General features: G+C 36.0%; 4 protein-coding genes across 5 annotated transcripts; 2 read left to right on the top strand and 2 right to left on the bottom strand.

Moving 5' to 3' along the window:
• Positions 1-4: 4 nt before the first annotated feature.
• Positions 5-1,271, top strand: LOC119081140 (glucose-fructose oxidoreductase domain-containing protein 1). The gene has a single exon (XM_037189885.1). It carries the CDS (start codon positions 46-48, stop codon positions 1,198-1,200), a length of 1,155 nt encoding a protein of 384 aa, XP_037045780.1. The 5' UTR covers positions 5-45; the 3' UTR covers positions 1,201-1,271.
• Positions 1,238-5,695, bottom strand: LOC119081139 (cilia- and flagella-associated protein 57). Its single transcript, XM_037189883.1, has 10 exons — positions 5,403-5,695; positions 5,040-5,320; positions 4,750-4,969; positions 4,464-4,569; positions 4,100-4,397; positions 3,866-4,035; positions 3,670-3,804; positions 3,226-3,611; positions 1,504-3,151; positions 1,238-1,439 (listed from the first exon to the last, which is right to left on the bottom strand). The coding sequence occupies exons 1-10, from the start codon at positions 5,660-5,662 to the stop codon at positions 1,311-1,313; spliced, it is 3,633 nt and encodes a 1,210-aa protein (XP_037045778.1). The 5' UTR covers positions 5,663-5,695; the 3' UTR covers positions 1,238-1,310.
• Positions 5,696-5,697: 2 nt separating this feature from the next.
• On the bottom strand, positions 5,698-6,467 carry LOC119081142 (gamma-secretase subunit pen-2). Its single transcript, XM_037189887.1, has 3 exons — positions 6,275-6,467; positions 6,091-6,195; positions 5,698-5,946 (listed from the first exon to the last, which is right to left on the bottom strand). Exons 1-3 carry the CDS (start codon positions 6,333-6,335, stop codon positions 5,807-5,809), a joined length of 306 nt encoding a protein of 101 aa, XP_037045782.1. The 5' UTR covers positions 6,336-6,467; the 3' UTR covers positions 5,698-5,806.
• Positions 6,468-9,007: 2,540 nt separating this feature from the next.
• LOC119079956 (tyrosine-protein phosphatase non-receptor type 61F) lies at positions 9,008-23,099 on the top strand. Of its 2 annotated transcripts, XM_037188068.1 has the most exons (9): positions 9,008-9,223; positions 15,154-15,327; positions 15,387-15,521; positions 15,592-15,834; positions 15,900-16,010; positions 16,071-16,217; positions 16,285-16,724; positions 16,798-16,926; positions 21,437-23,099. In XM_037188068.1, exons 1-9 carry the CDS (start codon positions 9,146-9,148, stop codon positions 21,471-21,473), a joined length of 1,494 nt encoding a protein of 497 aa, XP_037043963.1. In that variant the 5' UTR covers positions 9,008-9,145; the 3' UTR covers positions 21,474-23,099. The 2 variants fall into 2 exon arrangements, with proteins under 2 accessions (XP_037043963.1, XP_037043962.1); XM_037188067.1 differs by lacking the exon at positions 21,437-23,099 and having other exon boundaries at positions 9,012-9,223; positions 16,798-18,150.
• The last annotated feature ends 1,534 nt before the right edge of the window (positions 23,100-24,633 follow it).

The following is a 24,633-nucleotide window of genomic DNA, read 5'->3' as shown; positions in this document are numbered from 1 at the left end:
AATGTCAATTCACGTCACAAAACAAAAACAAAAAATGAAGTGAAAATGTTGCCTGGAATAGGTTTGTTTGGTACTGGTCCAGATATTAGTGTTCTTGTGTCAATACTACGTGAAAGAGGTTTCAAAATCGAAGCCATTTGGGGACGTACCATCAAGGAAGCCGAAGATGTTTCGAGAGAGTTAAACATTCCGTTTTTTACAAACAAAATCGACGATGTATTGCTCAAGAAAGATGTCGATCTGGTATTCATCAATTGTCCGCCGTTTCTTCACTCACAAATATCAGTCAAGGCGTTGGGAATCGGAAAACATGTTGTGTGTGACAAACCGTGTGGTTTGGGCCAGGCGGATGCATTGAAAATGGTCCGAGGTGCGCAGTATTATCCAATGTTGATAACGTTGATAAACCACTCGCTGAGGTTTCTGCCCGCTTTTTCTCAAATGAAAAAGGCTCTGCAGGACGAATATGTGGGACCACAAAGTGAAATTGGACTAATGGACATTCGAATACAGATGGGATCGTTGCTTCACAACAAATTTGACTGGCTATGTGACGAGAAAATGGGAGGTGGTGCATTGAATTTGATCGGAAGTCATGTGGTTGATTTGGTTTCATTCCTATTGGGACGTGCGGTTCGTGTACACGGAGTGGTCCGGACGTACACAAAAGTCACCCAAAACGTTAATGGCATCAGACAGATATCGGCACCTGACTTCGTCAATTTCCAAATGGAATTAGAAGGAGGCATCTTAGTCACCGCCAGCCTGCATACAAATATTGCCAGCAAAACATTCGTTCAAGAAGTGATGATATGTGGACGTGATGGCAATTTGGTGGTCAAAGGTGGTGATTTATTTGGACAGAAAAAAATCTCGGAAAGAGAAGAGGCTCTATATGTCGACGTGCAAGACTTGCATTGTTCGACCTCTGACGCACACCTACCAAAACCTTACATCAAAGGATTGTGTAAAATGGTAAGTGCATTGCGGGAAAGTTTCGCGCAAGACACTTGGGTGAAAGAACCTGTTCAAGCAGCAGCAACATTTGAGGACGGTCTCTACGTTCAAGCGGTGCTGGATGCAATTCGGAAGTCTAGCGATACTAGAAGCTGGGTGAAAGTAAATATAATTTCCGAATCACCGACGAATCATGCAAAGATTTTGAACGCTACCAGGATGTCTGCGGTAATTATGCACTGACTATAATGTCGAACAAGCTTATTGTCGGTAACATTTACACCGAATAAAGAACAATCTTTCTCATTTTTACACACACGCAGTTTATACTTTCAATTGACATTCGAATGTATTCAGATTTTGGTGGAACTCTTTTCGATCAGCTCTGACCGGATGTCGTGATTTTCCTGCGACAACGCCTGGATTTGTTTTTGCAGCTTTTCAACCACTTGTGCGTGATTCAGCTCGATTTCCTCGAAGTCCTGCAACAAAACACTGAAAGGTCAAGAAGATGCATCGAATGTTTGAGGGTGAAGCATGTCTTACCGCACAAGCCTTCGCCAATTTTTCCCTAGCAATTGCTGTAGGTAAGTATTTGCCGGATATACCAAGTATTGATTCCATGTTAAGGTTGGTCTTTTGAAGTTCGTTCATTTCCTTTCGCATAAAGTTAAGTTCGGTCACCAGTTTTATGTTGTCCTTCAACAGTTTCCCCGTATTATTATTGGCCTCAGCCCACTTCACTTTCTGTAACGCCCGTTCGAGTTGCTTCTCCAAATAATGGCGTTGTCTCAAAAAAGCATTTTCCACCTCAATGTCCGATTCGATGGATTTGTTGAGTGATTTATCGTCAGAATATCTTTGAAACAATTTCATCACCTCCGCTTTCAATTGCACGGGCTGCTGAACATATCCCGACAGATGGTAAATATCGGATGACATACGTTGAATCAGTGACCGGAAATTGATATTTTGTCCACGTTCGGACTCGGATTCTTTTTTCGTTGAACGAAGTTTGTCCTTCAGTTCGGACATCTGAAGCTCCAATTTACTTTTGGTGTGTTCCAATTTCTCCAGCATCTTTTCCATATTTGTGATTTCGTCTTTCTTCTCTTGAATTTCACGCTCCCGCGGCTCCAATTGCGATTTTTGTTCGATAATTTTGTAGTTCAACACTTGCTTGTTCTTCTCCAATTCTTCGTTCTTCCTCAGCAGTTCATTGACCCGAATCTCCTTTTGGCGAATGGTTTGATCGCGACTCTCAATTTCGTACTTCAATTCTTCAACATCTTTTTGCAAGTTTCTGATGGTTAAGCGTGTTTTACGGTGCTCGGCTACCAGCAAATCCTTTTCCTTCGACAACTCATCGCAATTGTTGGTCACATTCAGGAATTTCTTATGGGTCACACCAGCTTCAGCACGACACTTCAACAGCATATCGTTCTCTGATTTAAGCTTCTTTTCGTAGTTCACCTTTAGTTCCACAATTTTTCGGTCATTGTCCAGCTCAATTTGTCGTTTAGTTTCCGAAAATTCTTTCTTCTGAAACTCCAACTGTTTCATTAACTCACCAATCAGATCTTGTCGCTCATGTAGTTGTTTCTTAAAATCTGTTTCGAGTGCCTCGATGGTGTCTTGCAGACAGCCAGCTGACTTTCTCAACTTCATTTCATATTCGTCACGCATATGCTCCATTCTTAGCTTTAAGGTGTTGGTCTTGTCATACTCATTCAATATCTTTCCGTTGAATTCGGCTTCGATTTCCATCAACTTAGCAGCGTGCTCATCTTTCATTTGGCTAATATTCTCGGAGATGACATTAAATTGGGCAACGTGATCGGCTTCCATTTCTTCGTTTTTCGTTTTTAGAGCTTCAATGGCCGCACAGTATTCCGACTGAATGTCTCTCATTTTCTCGGATGCGAAAGCATCGTTTTGCTTGTTTTGGTATTGAAATTCGGCTAGTTGCTCGACTATTCGTCGTTCCAAAGACCCAATCATGCTGTTTTTCTCCATCAGCTCGGTCCGTGATATTATGATGTCGACATTTTTGCCGAGATCGACATCGAATGGTTCGACTCTGCCCTCGTTGTTCATTATTGTCCAAATCACAAGTGTTCCATCTGCTGTACCAGTTGCCAGCAATTTATCGTTGAAAGTGATTTTCATTTTGTTAATGGAATTGTGGAAAAATCTAAGGCAACAAAGACGATGATGGGATATAGTGGGTGTGTTGCATCAATGAATTTTAAGCGATCGTCAAATTACCTAAAATTTGTACATGTTCCACCACCAGCCTCCATGAACGGAATCTGAATATTGTACAAATGTCCCTGTTCGCTTGCCACAAACAAAACTAAATCGGACCGAGCCAGAGCAACACAAGTTAACGGTACACTGTTTGGAAATGGTATTTCTCTCACAATATTTGAATTGGCAATCTCTCTCATATGGCCCGATTTGCTGACAGCATATGTGGACACCATGTCCTTGGTAACGGCCAACGATCTGTATTCACAGCGTTTCTGAATCGCTTCATTGGTTCTTTCTCCAGTCGCAACTTTCCATTCGTACACAGCACCTTGTGTACCGCATGAAAAAACGTAATGATCGTCGTTTGACCATTGCACGCAGGTTACATTGCTACTGTGACCCTGGTGTGACAAAAGTTACTGGATAGTATCTTTAAATAGCAGAAATGTGTTTTCTTACCCTGAGTGTTACGACTACATCGAAAGAGAAGACTGATATAATTGAAATTAGATTTTCCCAAGCACAAGCCAACAGATGCCCTTGGTGTGAAAACATTGCATCTTGACACCTCGGAAAATTGAATGTTTTGATACCCTGCGGGAAGCATGGGAATTTTATTAGCTTGACATCGTCGTTGAAAAGTCCTAATTCCTACTTTCAGGGTGTCTAACATGACTTCCTTCAGCTGCATATTGTCCAAGAATCCTACACAAACTAGAAGACCTGACGGATGCAACGCTACCACAGACACGTCAACTAGGTATTTCTTGACCAATTCCACTTTGCCGGTCTCATAATTCCAAATTCGAATTGTTTGATCGAGAGCTGCATGGTGAATGAATTTTTCAATTTTAAATGATCGAAGTTCCATTGAACACTATACACTCACACGCAGTCATTATGATTGGTTTCCAAGCGCAAACGGACATACTGATTATACCGTCAATATGCAACGGTTCTCCCAGCTTTTTAAACTCCAATTTCTCTGCATTCAACATTTCCGGAACGTACAGCATAGAATAGTAGATTTGATTGTGTTTCGGTGTTACAACCACTGTGTCCATGGACTTATTTATCGCTACATTTTCGATGCAGTACAATTTTTTGTCGTACAAATCCATTGGAATTGTAATGATGGACTTCTTTTTGTAGTTGTGGTTGGGCAGCCTTTCGTACACATAAAGGACCTTTTAAGTAATAGGCAAATTAGTAAGGAATGGGTCAATTTATAGATGGAATTGCAGTAATTGTACGTTGTGAATACTGTAACAGAATCCTTTGCTGAAGTAGGTAAGGCATTTGACATCTTCTCGAGGTGCATCAGTTGGCGTAAAGGGTTGCATCGATTCTATATTGTCCCTAAAAAGACATAAGCCACCTTTTAGGAAGTTTATGCATCAGCTACCGCAAATGACATGTAAAATAAAGGCGATAAACTGTGGCTGGTGAATCATTATCCGTATCAAATACTAGGTGACACGATGGCTTCTTGTGATAACTAGGACTAGGAGGTACCGACAAGGAATGTTAGTCACTTACTCTTTAATTGTTAAATCGATTTCGTCCGTTGTGAGCGCACAGTAAAATGCCTTTTGCTCGCCACCTTCAACTAAAAGTAGCTTGCCGACAGATGTTCCCACAATCAGCATATCACCACTGATCCATGTTAAAGAGGTGACAATCTTATGTTCACCAGTAATTGACCCAATAGTTGTAAATGTCTTGTCTTGACGAGACATAAGTTTCAGAGTGTAGTCACCTGTTCATATCGATATGGTATAAAATGGAACCGTCTTCTTATCGGCCAAATTTCCCCCTGAAACACTTACCACCCACAGCTACCATACCCGTATCGCTCAAATTACACGAAATGTGCAGAGACGTCAAATTTTTGTGATTGGAATTCGATGCACGACCCATAACGACCGTTTCAGCTTTGTCCAAGAAGAATATTGTTAGAAAGGCATCCGGCTCTTTCGACAAAACAGCGATCCCTTTCGAATCGTATGTGAACGCAAGTTGTTCGACTTCTGGATGTGGAACATCATTCGGTAGATATAAGGTTTTCTTCTTTTTCACCGTTGACATATCGTAAATGTTGATCCAGCACCTTATTCGATAGTGACAATTATTGATTTTTGATCAGATTCTACAAATTGTTCTAACAAATTGGGAGGGAACATTGATTTTACTTTCCAAATTTTTCTGCTACGCCAATGAATTTCTTATTCGGACTCATTGCAATCACTAACGGTACACTGTTTTCGTTGAATCGCAAAAATTTTTGCTTGTCTGTTTCATAGTCATGAATGGCGAGTAAAGCTCCGACTGGATAGAGAACTTCCTGCTTCACCGTGAAGTGAACATTTCCCTTGACGTCGCTGCGAATGCCAAACACGTTCTTTGGCTGAATGACCACTGGGGGTGCCGAATTTTTCCGTTCAGTCTCCATGTTTCGGTTAATTTAATTGGAAAGATTTTCGTTGGTTTTCACTAAAAATTATTTTTATTTCATAACGAAGTATGGGGAAGTGGGAGGAGGTTACTTAGATTACACAAAAACGTTTTAAATTAGAAGAATTTTACATTATGACAACTATGCTCGACCGAGTGGTATGATAAAACTTATCGAATCAGCGAATTCGCCCCAAGCAGCTCGATTCAGTTGGAATGAAAACACCCATGCAATAATTATGACAATCCAGACAACAGAGCCGATCCCCGAAAAAATCACATCTGAAATGGAAGCGAATTGGAGTTTGATCAATAACAACGGAATTGCTGTGCTGACTCCCCCGAAATTCATTTTGTTTAGTTACTGCGCTAAACAATATGAATCATTTGGCGGTTGTTCCGGTCAACATTCATTCATTCACTTACATTTTCGGATTTGTTTCTGTTCTTCGTATGCTGGCTTCCGAAACGCTTCGCTAAAGAACCAAATTGTGTTGATTGCCCATACAATTGGTAGAAATAAGAAACCGACTGAAATTCAGGAACGAAATGTAAACAAATTGCTTTGTTGTCGTCAATTAGCTAAGTACAAAATCAATGGCAAATTTACCTCGAAAATACCATTTACAGATAGACAATTTCTTGTCGTTAGAAGTTCTCGATAAATCCATTGCAAATCGTAAGATTTATTGATTTTATCTCATCCACGATGAGTAAAATAAACAGAATTTAGTAACTGCTACGCAGGACACTGGTTCGATTACGATTATGACAACCAAAAGAAAACATCATCGGATGCACTAACAAATTGTGCATTCAGCCGATACAATCATTCGAAATGTCAAATATCCATCCGATTGAGCCGATTCAAAAACAAAAACGCAGAAAGCAGAGATGTGAATATTTTTGATATTTTTACAAGAGAAGCAAGTCATCTATCTGATTCAAGTCAATTAAATTTTGCGAAGGATATTTTAGAATTTATGTTGAGTTGTCAAGGCTATAAGATATTTGGAAGGTAATGTTATGTCACTAAGTCCTTCTTGCATAAACAATATATAAACTGTAGTTTATTACGGTTAAACAATACAATGGGAAATGACGTTTTATGCAAGGCTGTATACTTTGGGGAGGTCACGCAGATGCAGATACGCGGGTTACACACCACGTTTCATACAAAAATTCACCACGCCATACAAATTGAATTTTGGTGAATTTGTTTGTATGGAAAAGGTGTGTTCCCGCGTATCTAATAAAATGGCGATCTGCGTGACCTCCGCAAAGTATACAGCCTTGGTTTTACGTAAATCTTTAAGAACTTTACCTTTAAATAGAATGATGGTTCTCCTAAACATCAAGACTCCAATTTTAAAGAAGTGTGTGGACTTACTAACTTGGCGAATTACGTAAAGTATCAGAATCAAAGAGTTTCACTCTATATATTTTATGATAAGAGCGTGGCTCTACACGCTCTGCAATCAATTCTTGATCGTATGTAGGAATGAGAATCGATTGGTAATTTTTCAACAATAACAGTTTATCCGGAACTTCCAATTCGAATAATTCAATTATTAAATTTTAACACATAACCGACATCTTCGTCATCCTTTGTTGATAATTGTTTTCTTACAAAAATTGCATGAAAACTCGTTAAATGAGGCCATAACCTGTTCGAATGCTCAGAGGCTCAGAGATGATTGAATAAAAGGATTTAAGTTAAATCTGAATAGCTTTATTGCAAACAAGTAACTAGCGACTTGGTGTGGCGAAAGGCTTTTAATCAATGAAAGTAGATAAGTAGGTATGGCCAGTCCATACAAGTCGGAGCACATACGGATTTGCATGGCGCCACCTCAAACGAACTCATTTCTAGTGCAAATTTCCACTAGAAATGAGTTCGTTTGAGGTGGCGCCATGCAAATCCGCATGTGCTGCGGCTAGAACAAATTTGAACGTTTGGCCACACCTATCTATTTACTTTCATTGCTTTTAATTACTTGTTTTGTATTGCTTGTGTTGAAAATTACAATTTTTCTGAATTGAAAATGGACTATTCGATTGAATACTACAGCAGTAAGAACCCTAAACAAAGGAAAATGGGGAAATTCAGAAAACTAATTTTCACAAAGCATGTTTCATATGTACTAGACAGATGACAGCATACATCATGTTCATGAATTAAAGAAGCGATTTGCAGGCAATTAACGTCAATCCATTGATGTTAATAATAACTTAATCGATTGAGTGTGGTTACGTTGACGAGTATACCGTATAATGAACATGATTTATATAGGTTTATTCTTCTAAGTAACTTTAAACTTGATCTTTGACAGCAGTGCTGTCACAGCACGAACACATGTCATTTCACAAATAGGAACATAACCTTCGCATATTGTCATGATCTTGGAAAAAAAACTACCAAGGTAAATATATGGGCGGGGGTAATGCCATACACGCGGACTAGCACAATAGTGCGATGCTAATGACACCTTTTTTTTAAAAATTGGTAACTATGATTTACTTGTGTTTCACAGAAATGTTGTGCCTATCACAAAACAGATGGTCCGGGTTTCTAAGCAATTTTGTGTTTTTAAAGAAAGTGAGAGATGGCGTTTATATCGAACTTTCGTGCCATCTGATTCTGTTACATATAATAAGCATAACCTAACCAGAAGGAATTCGAGAATTCATGTTAAAAACCCGAACTCGACGGTTTCGACCACTCTCAAATCAATGAATGCTGCTTTTGCAACAGCCGTTGATGAGTATAGTTGGTATAATTGTATTGACAGTGATATCAGGCGTGAGGTAAGTTTTAGAACTTTCAAGGCTAACGTTAGACTGAAAGTCGTTCAGAACAGGACAGTGACATTTTTCATGTGATATCTCCTTTCTATTTCATTAACAAGTCGCTAACTCTTTTTATGTTTCTATGTTTTAATTTAACGGTTTCTTTATTAACGATCGAACTTTTTGCCTGACTAATTTATCCTAAGTTTTGTATTTGTTTTATTCTGCGTTTTTTTTATGAATGTATTTATGACGAGGTCCAGTGTGACTCTAAAAGCCTAAACATTGACTGTTTTTTCTATTTGTATTTTATAAGATGTTGTACATAGTGTTCCGCACAGAAATCAAGGAATGATAAATAAACGAATTATTTAAAAAAAAAAATGGCAAAACCTTTGCCCATATATATCTACCTTGGTTTCAACCAAGTTCATATTCCTAAATTTCTTCATTTAGGCTCTCATCACATCGTTGCATATTGTTCGTCGGTCAATGTCGTCAATGTAGAGACCGCTCGCACTGCTCACACCACAAAGCCGACACCGCCCATTTCATTTATGAAAAATCAGTGCATGCAATCGTCGCTAAGTGAGTTTTGTGTGAAACGCGATAATAATTTTTGTGAAAAAAAACCATGCAATTGAATTAAGAAAAATTCCGGAATATTAGCAAAATTTTATTAATTACAAAAATGACAAAGAGTTCAATCTGTACGGAATACAATGAAATCAACGAGAACGGACGCAATGGATGGATGGATAAGTTTCAGGTAAAGGCAGCATAGCATCGAATGCCGAAACGTACAAAGCATTATTATTCCAAGAAATTTTTCATAAAGAGGAAAAAAAAACCGACGACCGAAATTGTTATCGACGATAAGCTTAAAAAACACTGATTCATGCCGATAATTTTATTGTTTCATTTTAACGTCATTAAACCCTAATTTGTGGTGCTGAAAGTTTTTTTTTGATGTACACAGTGCGTAAAACGTGAATTTAGCAAAAAAAAAAAGTGCATTGTGTGTATAGGCATGTTAATTTGGTGTTGAATGGAAATTGTTTCGTAAAAATGAAGCTGAAAAACATCGAACCATCAGAGAGTGCATTTTTGTGTTGCATATTATATAGTGATGGAAACTTGCTTTTTATTATAATGTCATAGCGATGTTAAATATTTTCCAAGGTTAACTGAATCAATATTACTTACCAGGAAATGTTAATTTTGTATGTGTATGTTTCTCTGATTCTCTGAAATTTTATTAGAAAATTTTTATCTCCATGTTATACACTGCAGCACAAGGTGCTTGAACGAGATAATCATTTTGATGTTTATTTTTTCCTCTCATTATACAGTTTCAGATGATGAGCTTCAATATTTGCAAATTTTTTAATGCTTTCAATTGATAATGGAATTAATGGGAATTTAGTTAAATCATATATTTAAATATACACACTGCGGTGCGAGCGTATCCGGGGGTATATAAAATCATTAAATCTGTTTTATCTTCTCAATAGAGTAACAGTAGGTGTTGTGGTAATTCTCGGAACAGATCGGGTGGGACCCGTTTCTGTTCAAGTTTATTTGTACCTTGTTTTCGCTCGAAACTGATTTTGTATATCGTGCACAACAGGTACAACGAAGATTTCGGTGTACGACCCCATAATATTATATGGGACCTAACCTTATATGACTAGAAACCTGAAATACCTGAAATTGGTCAGTTCGACACATTACTTGATCTAAGGTTTCAAAGTGTAGCTTTCAGATTTCCGACCCTTAGTTACTAGTTTTACCATACACTCTGTTATCTATAAGACAACACGAGTTAGAGTTCACAGCCCAATTTTGTCACAGTTGTCGTTAACGGATGGCTATCAAAAGAAATAAAAGTTGAGATAGGCAGCGAAAGGTTTTAAAACGATTCTTCAATAAATAACTCGATGTTTCGTGAAATGTTCAAAATAATCGTTCTCCGCATCAGCATTGCTTGTGAACATCGTTCTTTTATGGCTTCCCCCATTATAAAACGAATTGTTTCAGAGTATCAGTATCATATTTCCGTTCAGCCAAAAAATATTTACCAAAAGTGTATGTGCGTACATTAGTGTAAGTAAATGAAATGCATTCGTGCTATATAACATGCATTTTCATGTCCATTGTAAACGTCCATTAAGAAGCCCTAGTTGCACATATTTTGTCCAGGAATATTATCATTAAGTTCTGATCTTATGATTTGTGGACATAATTAGTCGGTCTTCTATTCAGTTTAGTTATTCTCTGCGAATTCTGTTGAAATGTTCTTCTCGTAACACTTTATGGCTTTGAGTGGTAAACCACTTCACTTTTATCAGTCATTTCAAGTTGCATTGAAGTTCATTATAAATTTTGTTGATAACATATTTGAATTCGATTTGTTCTTGAAGTGTTACACGGACAGAAATTTCATCACATTTCTATCACTCTTTTACTTCGAGATATTCTCTAATATTTGTTTGGACATGTTTGAAAACAGTTGGAATTTATTTATTTACACATTCATACGCATGGATCTTACCTTGCGTTTACAATGTTAGCATTTAGTCAGTTTGTTTTCGTCGAATCGTTGAAGAATTATACCTGGGTGGTAACGAAATGTTTTTGTGACTAAATGAACAGTTTTCTGTTGAATGCTTACAGTTAGTAGTATCTGTATATAACAATGATTCATAGGAGTTCAAAGAACTCTTATAGTCATCAGGCAACGTTGAGCTCTGGCTAGCGTTCTGCTTTATTAAACAAATGAAGTAGCAGATTTAATGAATTTCTTCAATGAAAAGTTGTTGCTAACTTATGTTAAAAGGATTTTTTACCGAATTCAATTGCAGAACTCGTCCCCGGTTCTTTTAGCATGTGTTACAAAAAGTACTATTCTTGTTGCGTGCATGCACATTCGTGTATGAAACTGTAAACATCGCATGTGTGACTGCTTTCTTAAAATATATTTTGTCAAGGGTGTGTACCAAACGTATTGCTTTACTAAGAAACGTATTAATCCGATGAAAAGAATTTGCTCCAACGACAATTCTTTTGTGAATAACTTTTGTAACGCAAAAAAGATTTTTCATGTGTGCGGTGTGATTATACTTATTTTCTCCACTTAAAAGCAACGAGAAAATGACGTTTTTTGACGTTTTGTCTGATGACAATAGCTGCATGAAACTGTTTAAATTTCCATTTAACACAATGAAAGAGAATGAGAATTTGTTAGCCGAAGATCGGCCGACATATTTACAGAAATTCTACATTCTCAGCACTTTTTCTCCAGTCGTCGTATTTAATGTGAAAATATAATTTTTCTCACACGATACACGATATAAAAGTGCTTTAACAAATTGAGGTTTTCATTTCGTGGAGGAAAACGGTTAATCATATCGCGCATTCATGAAAGACATATTAGAGAACTTTAGCAAATCACACAATAATGACAAAACCAATAATTTCCAACAATAACGAAAACGATATTGACACGGAAAAATTTTATCATTGTGAATGGAACGAGATGGGTAAATATGTTCACAAATCATGGTGTGTTATGTGGTGGCAGAATTCAAAATTTTTCTGAAGTACTTTAAATGAAATTAAATTGAAGTAGAAAAATATAATTTGTGCACCGGACAACTTTCTTAACAGCAGATATTCATCTTTAAAACATTTATCTAAGCCTAGGTGAAATAATAGCAGTGAAAAAGTGCTATTATTTCGTCTGGGATGAATATACGCATGGTTTGAAAGGTCTTTGCCAGTAGACCACAAAACAGGCATCACACAGTCTCGAGCTACACTTGGTTCCTGGTTGAAGATATCCGAAGATGGAAAAAGGGTGTTTTTTAACCTAGTTTTTTGCCGCTATAAACGATCGTTCCGGGTGAGAGTGGGCTCATCAAATACTTTCGGGGCATGCCTAGTTTGATTAGATTCATTGATAGATGTTGGAAAAAATGTACAACAAAAATTTTCAAAATCTGTGTGAACTTTTGACAGATCTGGGCTGGTACTGATGACGCTTAATGTGAACCTAATATGCTAGTTGTAACTAAGCTTTCCATTGATAGCTCATTTTGACTGCTGGTGAATTTTACGAGTAGCGGGTGTACTAACATAAAAATCTGTTATGTGGACAATCTTATTTAATTTCTTGTTTATGGCTAAAAATGTCCAGTTGTAAGACAATTATTATTGAGAGTCAAAAATTGCGCAACCAATCAGAGGGTTCGATTTTATTTTTAAATATAAAATCGCATCCTCTGATTGGTTGCGCAATTTTTGACTCTCAATAATAATTGTCTTACAACAAGAAATTTTGAGTCAACTTACAAAATTTAGAATTTTTGTCTAAAACGTGTCTATTTGGATGGTACAGGGAGTTACACGAAAGAAAAAAAAATCTGAAAAGCAGCGAATGAATTTCAAAATGTGTTTCGGGTGAGCATGTGCTCCACGTGCTGTTTGTGAGGTTATGCTCACCACTGCACAACTTGTTCTCTAAATTATGTCGTCAAAAGGCAAGCTAATTTTTCCATCTCATTTCCACTAGCTTCAGAATGTTCTAGTCTACAGATTTCAATAAATCTATGTATGTTCAGAGACACACGTTGTAGACAACAATTCTAAATTAAATAAACAATCAACGATCTGACGATTCTGTAAACACATTTATATACAATATAGCGGATAGGATATACTCGAATAAACTCAAATATACTGGATTGCTGGAGCTATACTGGATTACATGATCTACTGGAGCATAAATTCGAGTCTTGATTCATTTGGGCGTTTGTCTATTTCAGTTGTCCTGTGCATAAATCGTTGTTTCTACCTCAACAAGTGATTTGCTGAGAAAATCCTAAAACTGAAGACTGGTGATGTTTCCTCTCGTTTGTCTTTCTTTTTTTCCAAAAATTCCCATTGATTAAACCGATAGGCTAAATCAGCGATTTTATTTCACAAGGATTCAATTTTACATTTATAAGTTCTCCCAAGTTGGAGGTGCTAATTCAAAGTAAATCCTTGACAACTTGTGAAGACTAAAACTAGAATTTATTCATCAAAATTCGAAATTCACTTATTGTCAACGCTGGTCCATCGAGAGATTCATATAAATTTATTATTTTCACATGAAACGCTTATATCCTCTGTGTGACTTTCATTTGAAAATGTCAAATCAATCGGATTCAAAAATTTTAAATTCAAAATGAAAGAAGTTTGAATTCTGCCACCACATAACACACCATGATTTGTGAACATATTTACCCATCCCGCCTCATTCACAATGATAAAATTTTTCCGTGTCAATATCGTTTTCGTTATTGTTGGAAATTATTGGTTTTGTCGTTATTGTGTGATTTGCTAAAGTTCTCTATTGTGTGCACCGCAAGGGCCTACTCTTCTTTTGTTGGAATTTCCTATTTTCTCCCTGCGGTAAACAAATACCTATTTTACAAAATAAAATCGTTTTTTCATGCTTCGGGGCCGAAAATGAGGGCAATTTTTCGAATTTTCTCGGGTTTCCGGCCCTCTGCATGAAAACTTACATGTGCACCTGTTTGGGACGGTTGATTTAAGGCACTTTCGCTTGTAAGCCTCACTTCGTTCGGCCTTCAATCCGCGAAATTGCCTAAAATCAATCGTCCAAAACAGGTACACAAATAACCATTGCTGTCCAAAAGAAATATTTACGGGTTTAATCATTAAAATGTTCCGTTCTATTTTCTGTTCGTGCATATCATTTGATTATGAAACTCCCTAATTCTCTGAAATCTTAAAGGTCACTGAAACATTTTTGTCAGATAATTTGATAAATGTTACCGTCTATTGAAAACGTGTTCGTATAAACATGAGATCACGCCTCCTCACCTGCTATTTTATTAACTTTTTTTTGTTACAAAAATCAGAAGCACAGAAATTATTTGGCGATAAGCGATGATTGTAAATCAGTTATGGGGCTTAATTTCGCCAGAACCATATACGTCGAATCATTTTTTGATGTTTGATAACGATTGTAAACACACTTCAACATGTATTATATTTCGGCATATTGTGTAATCGGTAAATCTGAATACATTTCTACTATTACACAATATAATATAACAATCGTGCCATTCACAAATCTCTCGAATGTTTAATAACAAAGCGCTGACTGTTCTGAAGTTTTTAAATGAAAATGATAGCCATCACACAATATACTACCAGTATCAGACATTAAGACAGGGAATGCACATTTTTATTGGAAGGACAGATCAGACAATAGTCAAGTTTTCGAATTTTGAACCTGTTTGGCACTAGAGACCTTTCAATAGAAATTTTATTTGTCATTCGCGTCCAATTTGTATTTCCTAAGGGAGATGTGATGGTTGACAAATACATTAGACCTAGCCTCTTCGTAGGGAGTTCCTACAGCCGGGGCTCTTGGTCGACTACTATTGTTTTTGATCTAACCATTAAACAATAATCGTAAAGAATTTGCTTCGTTCTCCCTCAACAGTTCATTATGTAAAAAATCACAGCTCATTGCTTATTTTTGTCATCGTTGTCGATAACAGCCATAAAAGGCCAAAGCCATAAAACATTTTACAGTCCTTTGAAAGAACTTCTTTCGTGTAATTCCGTAATTCCTTTCAAATTTCTTAAACTTTTCTGATTATTTTCTTTGTTCACTTCCAGTCAATCAAAGAGAAATCTGAACAAGAGGCCAAGGAAAAGAAATTTTCCTTCGATGTAGCGAATAAGGCGGACAATCGACGATTTAACAGATACAGAGATGTTAATCCGTACGATCACTCACGCATCGTTCTACATCGCGGTGACGTTGACTACATAAATGCAAACTTAGTAACGGTAATTGATTGATTGGCGGGTTTGTTTGGTGATCTGTTCACTAACTTAATTCGTTTCAGATGGACAAGGCCAATAGGAAGTATATTTTAACGCAAGGACCCCTACAAAATACTGTCGGACACTTTTGGCTAATGGTTTGGGAGCAGAACTCCAAAGCAATATTAATGCTCAATAAAATTATAGAAAAGAAGCAGGTTCGTTGTTGACGCTTCTCTTATATGTTGGGCTTAGATAATAATGAACCCAATCTATCCATGTCACCAGGTAAAATGCCATCAATACTGGCCGGAAAAGAAAGGACCTGAGCACAAACTCAGTCTGACTGACGTCGGATTGGAAGTGGAATATTTGCGGAGTGAGGAATACAAGCATTACACAAAACGAATTTTGCGATTGTCGGACACAGAATCAACGAAATCAAGAGAAATAATTCAGTTCCATTACAACACATGGCCTGATTTCGGCATACCCAGTTCACCGATTGAATTTTTACAATTTCTCAAACAGGTCGGCTTTTCGATTGATTGGCTTTTCGGTTGGTGAATTTTAATCTTAAATTTAATTGTATTTAGGTTCGTGATTCAAATGCACTGAGTGCTGATGTTGGTCCAGCTATTGTGCATTGTAGTGCTGGTATTGGCCGATCGGGAACATTTTGCTTGGTCGACACATGCTTGGTTTTGGTAAATTCGACATTAGTCCGTCCTGACTGAAATAGCTAATCTGTTTGTTGCTTTCTAAAGGTGGAAAACGATGGAGAAAATAAGGTCTCGGTGTGTGATTTGCTGTTAGAGTTGCGTCGTTATCGAATGGGCTTGATTCAGACGTTTGATCAACTGTTCTTTTCATATCAAGCCATTATCGATGGTATCAAGCATCTCAACGATCCTGTAAGTTTCAACCGCTATGAGCCCGTTCCTATATGATGCTGACCATTTCCCTGACATTTATTTTCAGAGTTTTAGCGACTACGAGGAAGTTCCTGTTATTTCTTACAATGAAGAAGACGTTCCACCGCCATTACCGCCGCCACGGGATTCGTCACTCCAGTTAAAGGGTACGCCAGTCATACCAACGAGTGCAAGTGCTCACGAATTCCGGGACGTAGAGAAGCGAAAAAATGCTGAGAACAACATCGATCGACCGTTACCACCGTTGCCGCGTGAAAATTCGTTACCCAAATTGGATGAATCGGGAAGTGATGAAATCGAAGAGGACGACAGTGATGTGTACGAGGATGATGATTCGGTCAGCGGCAATGACGCACCGGTAAACGATCACGATGAGAACATTGTGAAAACAACGAACGGTTACAGCGATGAATCGTCATTCGACGCTAATGCAACACTGCCGCTGTCACCGTCCGAAAAGGCTACAATGAATGGAACTGGTGAAAGGTAATGTTTCCGAATGGACGAAAATGTGTCGGTTGTGAATCGGTTTTTTTTTTAAACTGGAATTTTCTTACAGATCGGAAGCTAGTGAATTGCGTCGGCGCCAACGTTTGGAGAAGCAATCGGCAATGGCAAACAAAGTGAAAGAAATGAAGCGGAAACAGCAGGCGTGCGAAGAGGAAGCCGGGAAGCCGAAAAAACGCAGGTCAATGATGATTACTATAGGGGCTGGTGTTGGTCTGGTAGTTTGCCTATTTTGTGTGTATTATTCATATACGAAACTCGGTTGATTGGATGATCCAAATGATTTTTTTTTGATGAAAAAAGAAATGGAAATTCAAAGTTGAAGAAGGAGAGACACAATTTTTTTTTGGCTAAGAAGAGATTAATTTCAGAGATGCGATTCAAAATCGATGAACGAATGTTCATCGACGGTTTTTTTTTGTATATGTAACGATTGTATGCACCGCACGATTTTAGTAAAATATTTTATAAACGAAAAATTGAAAAACAAAAAAATTCTTTTCGATATGCATCGTGCAGGACACCGTAAATATTTTTTCGTGTATGCACCGATTAGGATAACGTAACCAGTTTCGTCAAAAAAGAAAAAAGAGAAAACAAACAGGCGCATAGAGTTGAGAGGATCATTTTTTATTATTATTTGGTTTTGATAATAGTGTTGGTATTATAATACAACATTGTGTGATATGTGATCTGTGTACATATTTTAAACGTATCACCACCATAGACTGATTACAGTTAAATATTTTTGTAATTCAAAATTATGAGGGGAAAAAATGTTGAAACGAGAGAACACATAATGGCCATGTAAGAATGAAGATAGAAAAGAAAAGAAAATCGAAAGAAAAATATTTGAACGGAGAATTTGAGAAACTTCATCTACAGAAACGGGGAAAAATTTTTTTTCGTGTAAATTATATAAATATCTGCTGTGAACTGGCAGGATACAATATTTGACTGTCCTTTTGATATAATCACATTTTTAATCTCTGTCGCTCGGACAGGATCTCAAGTGTCAATTGATTTTTCTTCTTCAGCTGAATAAGAAAATCTAAAAATTTTTATTAAACGAATTAGGGGCGTTTCTCAAAGCACTCGGATTCACTCTCACAGACACATTACAATTTTATTGGAAAACATTTTTTTTAGCGAAAAACAAATAACTTTTAACAAGTAAAGAAAAATGAGAAAAGAACAAAATTTCGTCACTTTTTATTGTTTGTATTGAGAAATGTGTCAGAAAAGTCATTTTTATCGAAAGTTTTGACCTAAATTTACATTTTACTGCAAAAACGAAAAGCGGAACACATTTTTCAGATAAATTCTTTTTGCATATTTTAATGAATTTTTATTGTTACTTATATTTACATCATAGAGATTATATAGATTGAAGCGATTCAGCCGATAAACTTTCTTTTTCTTTTTGTTATTTTACCAATTCGGTTTCCTGTTGCTTTTTTTCATTCAGATTTCTGATACTTCTGTCACATACTACTGCTCTTAATCGATTTATTGATCAAGAGATTGCTGTAGCTAAGCTAGTTTTTGTTGAAACTTGGTGATTATTACATCCGTTGTCCATCATTAAGCTACGCATATTCCATAGTTAATTTGATTGATAAAATATCGATTATTTCCTTAGCATCGATCATCGTTATTTTAAAAAAGTCAACATCGATTATCAGTCGATATTCATCGATTATCGATAAAACGTTCGATTGATATTGTATCGATTATTTGGAAAATGTATCGACGATTGACGATATTTTTCAGTGAACATGCCTATATTAAGCTTGTCCTTTCTTCAAAATTCTGTTATTTTTCCTAGAAAAATCAATTCTAACACCACGGCATAAAGCAAAGAATAGATTCTCACTCAGGCTAGGAATTCCCTCTACTCCTACTAACTTTAACATTACAGCGATCTTGTTTCATTTCTACTGGAATTAGTTAGGAACAGGTCGATCGCAGAAACATTACACCATCACAGAGTTGAGCGAAGCGGTTGTATAGCATTCGTAGGTTTGTGTTAAATTTTCAATTGTTAGTACACATTTTTCATTCCAGTTCTATCAGTCGGTTGATGAAAATCTACATTTTTGCAAGCTGATTCCTAACACTCACAATAGTTATTTTCCTAACGCATGCTAAAATGCATTTTTAGCGAATGAGAGGTTTCCTGCTCGAGTCGGAGGCGAGTGCCGAAATCGAATCGTGATATTTCAATTCTAGTTAGGAAAAATTTCTTAACGCTATAATTCACATCAATTCCGAAATATAAGATGGTTTCTTCAACATTGTAGACCTTGATCGTGAGTATGGATCAAGATCCGGATCCATTAAAATTCTCAAAACTGTAACAGAACGACTACGTCTAACGAACATTGTTTTTTTACCATTGACATTTTGTCATTGACCATGATTCACAAAATACAATGACTAATGAGTTCTGCAAGTGTATGAGAGAACAACAGTTTCAAAGAATTAGCATGAGAGAAAGGTGAATGAATTCATGTAAATATCACTGACTAATACTGAACATTGACCGAACAGTTTTGGCATTCAATTTAACTACATTCCATCTATTAATAGGACAACCATTTGTTAAGACACGCGTCTTTTATTTGGTGTCAGTCGTTTTCTATTGAATGAATTGAATATTCAGGAGATTTCACATTTTGGTGACTCGACAACTTGTTTTATTTGAAAATAAACTCTTCGGAGGATTGGCTAAGCGAATTATTAACGTTGTAGTAATTAGGAATCTAACTGAACTCTGAAGTTTGCTGATATCAGAAAGAAATTTTCGTTTTCTCATTCTGTGTCTAGGAAATAAAACTGGTCAGTTGTCTTAAATATTGTTAATTGATTCCAATATTCTATATTCGACTACAACCAAGAAATCTTTTCAAAAGTGGACAGAGTTGTGTCAGTCGGAGTAGCACACGACGCATACTCAATATTGAGAAAATGTGCTGCTCTACATTGACTATCGGGAGTATCATTCAAAGTGTCCGAAAAAATACAAAAAAGGTTCTAATAACGCTACTACATGTCAAAGCCATTTTAAGGGAAAATGCTGAATCATCATCCACATGACATAATACTTGAATCTGTTATTTGTACAGTTTTACCTAGTTTCTAGTAGTTGCCACTGAATGATATTTTCCTGTATAATATCCGCGATGTTCCAAACAACTAAGCTTAAAGTGAAGTTTTCATAAATTTATTGAGAGCTGAGATTTATTCTGCTGAACTGGTGTACGTTTTCGACTAAACGCTCAAATGACAATTTGTCGAGTTTGCTTTTCTCTCCATCGAAGGTGTGCATCGATGGAAACAGATTAAACTACGTCTACGTTTGCACGGTTTTAGTGTGGTAGCACTACCAGCGTCAATTGACGCTACTGTCAATGCCGAATTCGAAAAACTCGCTATATGTTTTTTTGACTTATGACAAAGTGATAAAAAGTTGAAAAGTAGATATTATGTGTTTGAATCTGAGTACAGAACTCAATAATCACGTGATATTTCATTTACATGCTTCTATACTGAAAATCGTTCATTTCATCAATGGAGTATTTTTCGGTGCCCCTGCATTGTACGGAACTCGGCCGAAAAATGAAAAGTCATATCTTCACGTGGTTATTCACTCGGCTTCGCCTCGGATCAAAAAACTTCACGCGGAAACTCGACCTTTCAACATCTCCGTCCTGGTGACGTAAATATCTATTGTATCGCGAGTAATGTACACATCTTTACACACGAACTAAAAGCCTATAGATACTTTACAGCCCTAGTGATGTAAAAGTATGAAAATCCATTACACCATAGATGTGCAAAGAAATGTTGTCTTCAATTGTTAAATTATTTTAATTTTAATTTCATTTTGAATCGACAAGATTATCGGCTTGATAACGCAACTAATTTTGAAATTAAATTATTTAATTTTAGTTTCGAACAACCAATTACTGTATGATAATGGTGTACCTAATTAATTAATTTTAGTTCTAATAACAATAATGGAAGAGACGTTATATCGATGAATGCATTTTTTGTTATAAATTATGACTAGAAAATAATGTAAAAATATTTTTTTTCAGTTTTATTACTAAAAGAAAAACCAACCGATGCAAGTATTTTATACTAATATTAGATTTAACCTTTACGAAACGGCCACCAGTTATCGACAACGATGACAAAAATAATAAGCAATTGAGCTCTGGTAAACGTTTTATCTTTCATAGGTCAATGTCAGCTAATGCTAATGAACAAAATTCAAAAGAATTAGAGGATTCAGTCGATTGAACGATTATATCGCAATCTACTTGCCGTTTTCTAAAGGTTAAATTGAAACGAAATAGTACATAGGCCCCTCGTAACAGTTTTTTTTATAGAACAGAATAACCTTTTTAGAAAGTGAATTCCTTAAATCCATTTTAACGAAAGATTTTATAGAAAAAAGAAGCAAACAATTTTGTCGTTGCCTCAGAGATGATTTTTTTTAGTTTTTACATTTACAATAAATCTATTTCAAACAACAACAAAAAAGAAACAGTTTTTCCCCGCCTTATCACCCAAATATTATAAACGATTTTTCGACATTTTTATTGGTTAACTTTATAAATATTTTTGAGAATTTACAAAATGAAAATTTTCTTTTTTTAATTTACGTGAGTCTCTTTTTTCAGGCTACAACAAAGTCCGGCTAAGAAATCACTTCCATAGAAACGTTATACCATAAAAAAAATTGTATAATGAGCGCGGGTTATAAGGCAGGTTTTTTGATTTCCTAATATAAAAAAAGAAAATTCTAAAATTAATTGTAACTTGAAATCGTAATTAATTGATTGACTCAAATCAATTAAATGTTTTTTTTTTGGTTTGAAATTTGACTTTATAATGAAACAACGAAAGTTAACAAAATATTTCGCTATAGATAAAAAATGTACAAAACATCGCAACTTTATTCGGACAAATCAGTACAATAAAACCCCATGTAAACAACTGACGTAATAAAACTGAACAACAACGTTTGGAAAGTGCAAAATTTACAAACTTTCTAAATTATAGAACCTTTCATTTTCGTATACATTTCTGTTCACAAAATCTGCAGCTAAAAATTTTTTTATTTTAAAAACGGCAAGCGTATCACTATCATAAGCCCCACATCACCTTTTTTTTGTTTAAAGTACTAGATTACAATTATTTTCAGTCATCATAGATATGTTGCCAATTATCAAATCGACGGCGTCAAAAAATAGCTATTTTGCTAAATGGTATTGTTTTGCGCACTAGTTGTGAGTTTGCCAATACGAGCGAAGCGAGTTCGTCAACACATCGTCTGCGCAAAACCTCTATTTATTAATGTGTTAATAATAAGACTTTATCTACTGTTAGTGAAAATATTCATAATTTTCATGCAACTCTTAACTAACACAATATCCTACTACACATGATCGTAGCATCAATCTAGCTGTCAATCAAAATATTTAACACACTCGAGAAATCATGATGATATGCTTGCCGTTTGTGAAATGTTAAAATGTACAATTGGTTCTAGAAATGTGCCATGATTCATTTTTTTAAATGTTCTGTTGATCATCATTTTTATCGGTCATACAGTTTCACTAAAGGTCATGCATATGATCAGATGCATGTAATAATTAACATTTTAGCAATCAAAATATAAAATTTGGTAATGGAGGATAGATGGTCAACAAATGAATGAATCGAAAAATTAAAAAAAAAGAAAAATTACGAAATTTCGATTACTTTCCATTTTCTTGCATATAACTTTTTCCGATATACCTACAACTAGACACGGTAAATCGTTTGTCGATAACAATGACAGAAATAAGCGATGATCCACGGCAATATCGTGATCTTATATAGTACAGTTAATGTTCAACAAAAGAAGTAAAAGAATTTGTGTTAAGCTGCTCTACACGATACTTTATGGAAATTCACCTCATTGAAAACATTAAACATTTTGACAAGAAAAAACCTTTTAAAACCAATAAAAAATATTTGAGATGGATATATTTTTATAAAGTGTACTCTGTAATTGATGGGGCATTTTTGTATGTCATAATTATATGAATGGAATATAAATAAATAAATAGTGAAACAGAAAAATTAAAAATTAAAAGAAATAACGAAAACATGAAAATTTTAGAACATTTTGATTATTTTTTAAGCTAAAACTGAGAGAGAAAGAAACGAAATTTCCATTTGAATCAGTTATTTAAGCAATGAATCTTTTATTAACCTTATCATAATACCCTATACTTATGTAATTTTGATTTGAGTGTATTATTTCACGCAGTTAATTTTCATATTGTTATTTAAAATTTTAAAAAAATATTAAAAACGAAACAAGAAAAAAGAAACAGACACACACCTGAATAAAAGATTGGTAATGTGAATGAATTTTGGTTGTTTTTTTATCTTTTCATCCCACCTGTATGGCCCAAACTTTTAAATTTCCCGCGTCAAAGCTATAAATTCGCTACCGAAAGTAGTCTTTCAAAACTTCAATAAGTTCAGTAGAGATTTCCGAACCAGCTGCGAATCTGGTCATAGTCAGTTAAGAATCTGGTCGCAATCTGCTAACCAACGCAACGGGCAACGCACTGAAGACCAAGCACCAAAACTGAATTTAATTCATTGATATGCTCGATGCAGTAGTCAGAATTTCTAATATAACTTCAGTCTTTAATGCTAGTATAATGTAACTGCGTTCCGTCGTTAAATACAAAATAAGAGACCAATTGACAATTAAAAAATATGTTCTGGTATACTTGGTGCGTTGTGCTAACCCTGATTCGACCTATATTTTGTCCATCATGCTGAGACCAATAATTCAGAACGACTTCCCTTAATAGGAAGAACACAGCACAATCATGAGTCAAGGATCACAATTTTTATTTTCGCAACGCAGACGAGAAATAGTCATTTTCTCAACTCCGTGACGAAAACTAAAACTTTCGTTGCCGTTACTGAGAAAAACGTTGTATACAACTCGTTCATAAATGCTTTTTTTGGCACACGATGTGTATTGTCACACTCGGCCTGCGGCCTCGAGTGACAATCTACACATCTAGTGGTTATATCACTCGGTTGTATAAATTACTATTTCTTCCCTCCGCTGAAACTTCGGAAGCCTTTGTTGGCTTTGTTGTCAAAAACGTTGTGTTTACCTTGGAAAAAAAAAGTTGGGAATTACATCTTTTCGGGTGACTTGTGGCCGGAGCGCAGCAACTCCCGAAAGCAAACGTTACCACTTATATGTCAGTTTCTGGCCTACACATTCTAAAAATCGATTTTTCATGCTTCGGGCCGAAAATGATGGCAATTTTTGATTTTTTCTCGAGTTTTCGGCCCTTTGCATGAAAACTCACATGTGCACCTGCTTTGGACGATTGATTTTAGGCACTTTCGCTTGTAAGCCTCACTCCGTTCGGCCTTCAACTCGCGAAATTGCCTAAAATCAGGTACACAAATGACTATTTAACCGTGAAGCCATGATGGCACATTTTTGGTCAGATGGAGAAAAATGTACAGAATATCATGATCTAAATTTTTCTTCATTTGGTCAAAAATGTGCCATCATGGCTTCGGCTTCACGGTTAAAAATCGATTTTAGAATGTGTAGGGCAAGAATTCACGTTTAAGTGGAAAGGTTCTTCCAACATTTTCGCACTAGTGAGATAAAACCCTTTGCAAATCCAAATATGTTCATACGACATTGCACACAGGCGGCGTAAGTTAAATATCATCACTGAATTGCATAATAGTTATTTGCATCACTTGGATTGAAACCACGAAATTACAGTATATGTGTGAATTCGTATACCGAGAGAATAATTTTTGCATGAGTATGTAT

Source organism: Bradysia coprophila, unplaced genomic scaffold (assembly GCF_014529535.1).
Source record: "Bradysia coprophila strain Holo2 unplaced genomic scaffold, BU_Bcop_v1 contig_350, whole genome shotgun sequence".
Classification (NCBI taxonomy): domain Eukaryota; kingdom Metazoa; phylum Arthropoda; class Insecta; order Diptera; family Sciaridae; genus Bradysia; species Bradysia coprophila.
This window is presented reverse-complemented; position numbering and strand designations above follow the sequence as displayed.